Consider the following 2,032-nt stretch of genomic DNA (forward strand, 5'->3'; position numbering starts at 1 on the left):
TGCCCCCCAGCCTAATGTTTCTCCCTACAGGACTCCCCTCCCGGCTTCTCCTTCTGGACCTGGCTGGAGGGGATCTTGGAGCTGATCCATAAGTACCTCTCCCTGCTGTGGAAGGATGGGTAGGACTTGTGGGACTGGGAGGCCGGGCTGGGCAGCCCCTGGCTCTGGGGGGCTCATGCCACCCCCCCCTTGGGGCCCCCCCAGGCTGATCTTGGGCTTTGTGAGCAAGAAGCGGGAGCGGCAGCTGCTGCGGCGGCGGCAGACTGGGACCTTCCTGTTGCGCTTCAGCGAGAGCTGCCGTGAGGGCGGCATCACCTTCACCTGGGTGGAGCACGGGAGCAGCGGTGAGCCAGGGACCCAGCGTCTGGGCTCCCTGCCCCACTCCCCACCCTGTGCTTGGCCAAGGAACCCAGGCGTCCAGGCTCCCTGCCTTCCTCCTCCTCCTCCTCCTCCTCCTCCTATGACCACCTCCCCTTGAACACCTGGAAGTAGGACCTAGGTGTCCAGGACCCCACCTTGGGGGTGCCAGTTGTGAATGGCTCTGTTCTCTGGGTTGTGGGGGGGGGTCAGGCCCCCCAGACACCTGGGTTCTCTTCTGCACTGACCCCCGCCCCCTCGCAGACCGCCCCGAGTTCTGCTCCGTGGAGCCCTACACCAAGGTGGAGCTGGAGTCACTGCCGCTGGCCGACATCATTCGTGACTACCACATGCTGGCACACAAGAATGTGCCCGAGAACCCGCTCAAACTGCTGTACCCCTCGCAGCCCCGAGACGAGGCCTTTGGGGCCTATTACAGCAACAGCCGCAAAGGTGAGCCCCCCAAAAAAATCGGGGCCCCTCATCCCTGACCCACAGGCCACCAGGGACACTGGTGCCTCTTGCTCCCCATTGCAGCTTTCCCTGCTCCCTGATGTGTAGCCCCCCCCATTCTACCTGCCGTGGCTCCTTACTCCTTACCCAGACCCCGCCCTTGGACACCGCCACTCATTCCCAACCTGCAGCTGCTGTTGGGACCCCTCACTCATAACCCACAACCCCCTTCCTACTGGGGCCCTTCACTCCTGACCTGCACTACCTTTTCCTGCTAGAGGCCCCCTACCAGCGCTAGGGCTCCTCGCTCCCAACCCCCAGCCCGTCCCCATCCCTGTCCCTGACCCTCTCTCCTGTGCCTTTTTCCCACAGTGGATCTGCTGGCCCAGAGGAAGTATCTGAACCGCCGGCTCATCCCAGTCTCCTCTAGGTGAGGGAGCTAGATGCCAGGATCCCCCAGGCGCCCTGTCCTGTCCTACTGGATGCAGCCTGAGGGCACCCCCTGGTGTTGGGGTTGGAAGCAGGGGGGCTCCAGCCCTGTCTTGGTGTGGGGGGGCCCAGTCATCCACCCCCAGCTCCTTGCACTGACCAGGGGTGTTTTGGTCTCAGGCAGGTGGATGACCCCCCCAGCCAGACAGAGGAGGGGGCAGCCCCAGCCCCGGTAGTGGAGCTGGAGCCCAGGGATGTACTGGGGCCAGAGGACCTGGAGCTCATTGAGGGGTTGAGCCTGGAGCCTGGAGCCATGGAGCAGCTGGAGGAAAGCCTGGTGCTGGAAGGTGAGTCTGCCACAGGGCCCTGGGGGGAGATGGGGTGCTAGTGCCCTCCCCAGCCTCGCAGCCCCCTGACCTGCTGTCTCCCTCAGGCATCCTGCCCGATGTGTTGCAGCGGGGGACTGACCCCTACATGCCGACCCCGGACGATGGGGTCCTGCTGGAACCAGGCAGCCCAGAGTCCCTGTTTGCCGAGGCTGGGGACATCCCCCTTCTACAGGTTGACTCCAGGGACTTCCAGTGATGGCAATTTATTGGGGTGGAAATGGATGGGCCTGGGGGCCCCCATGTCCCTGCCAGGAGCCCCCCCAACTTTCATCCATGCCCCTTGTTTTGGGGGGGCTCCACCCCCTGCCCCAGCCTGCGGGGAGCCCTGTGCCTTATCCAGTTAGGATGTCACTAAATAGAACCCAGGAGTCCAGATGGGAAAGACCCCCCCCCCCCCACCCCCT

The 2,032-nt window shown here is 64.2% G+C and overlaps 1 protein-coding gene across 1 annotated transcript in view; it reads left to right on the forward strand.

Annotated features, from left to right (window-relative positions):
- Window positions 1–2,032, forward strand: part of STAT2 (signal transducer and activator of transcription 2) — a 35,050-nt gene that overhangs the window by 19,031 nt on the left and 13,987 nt on the right. The window contains exons 19-24 of the mRNA XM_019514273.1: window positions 18–119; window positions 205–344; window positions 622–810; window positions 1,183–1,240; window positions 1,420–1,586; window positions 1,673–1,839. Of these exons, the coding sequence (XP_019369818.1) occupies window positions 18–119; window positions 205–344; window positions 622–810; window positions 1,183–1,240; window positions 1,420–1,586; window positions 1,673–1,824 (808 nt within the window). The 3' untranslated portion in view covers window positions 1,825–1,839. The remainder of the gene's footprint in view (window positions 1–17; window positions 120–204; window positions 345–621; window positions 811–1,182; window positions 1,241–1,419; window positions 1,587–1,672; window positions 1,840–2,032) is intronic.

Source organism: Gavialis gangeticus, unplaced genomic scaffold (genome assembly GCF_001723915.1).
Source record: "Gavialis gangeticus isolate Ggan-Ray unplaced genomic scaffold, GavGan_comp1, whole genome shotgun sequence".
NCBI lineage: Eukaryota > Metazoa > Chordata > Crocodylia > Gavialidae > Gavialis > Gavialis gangeticus.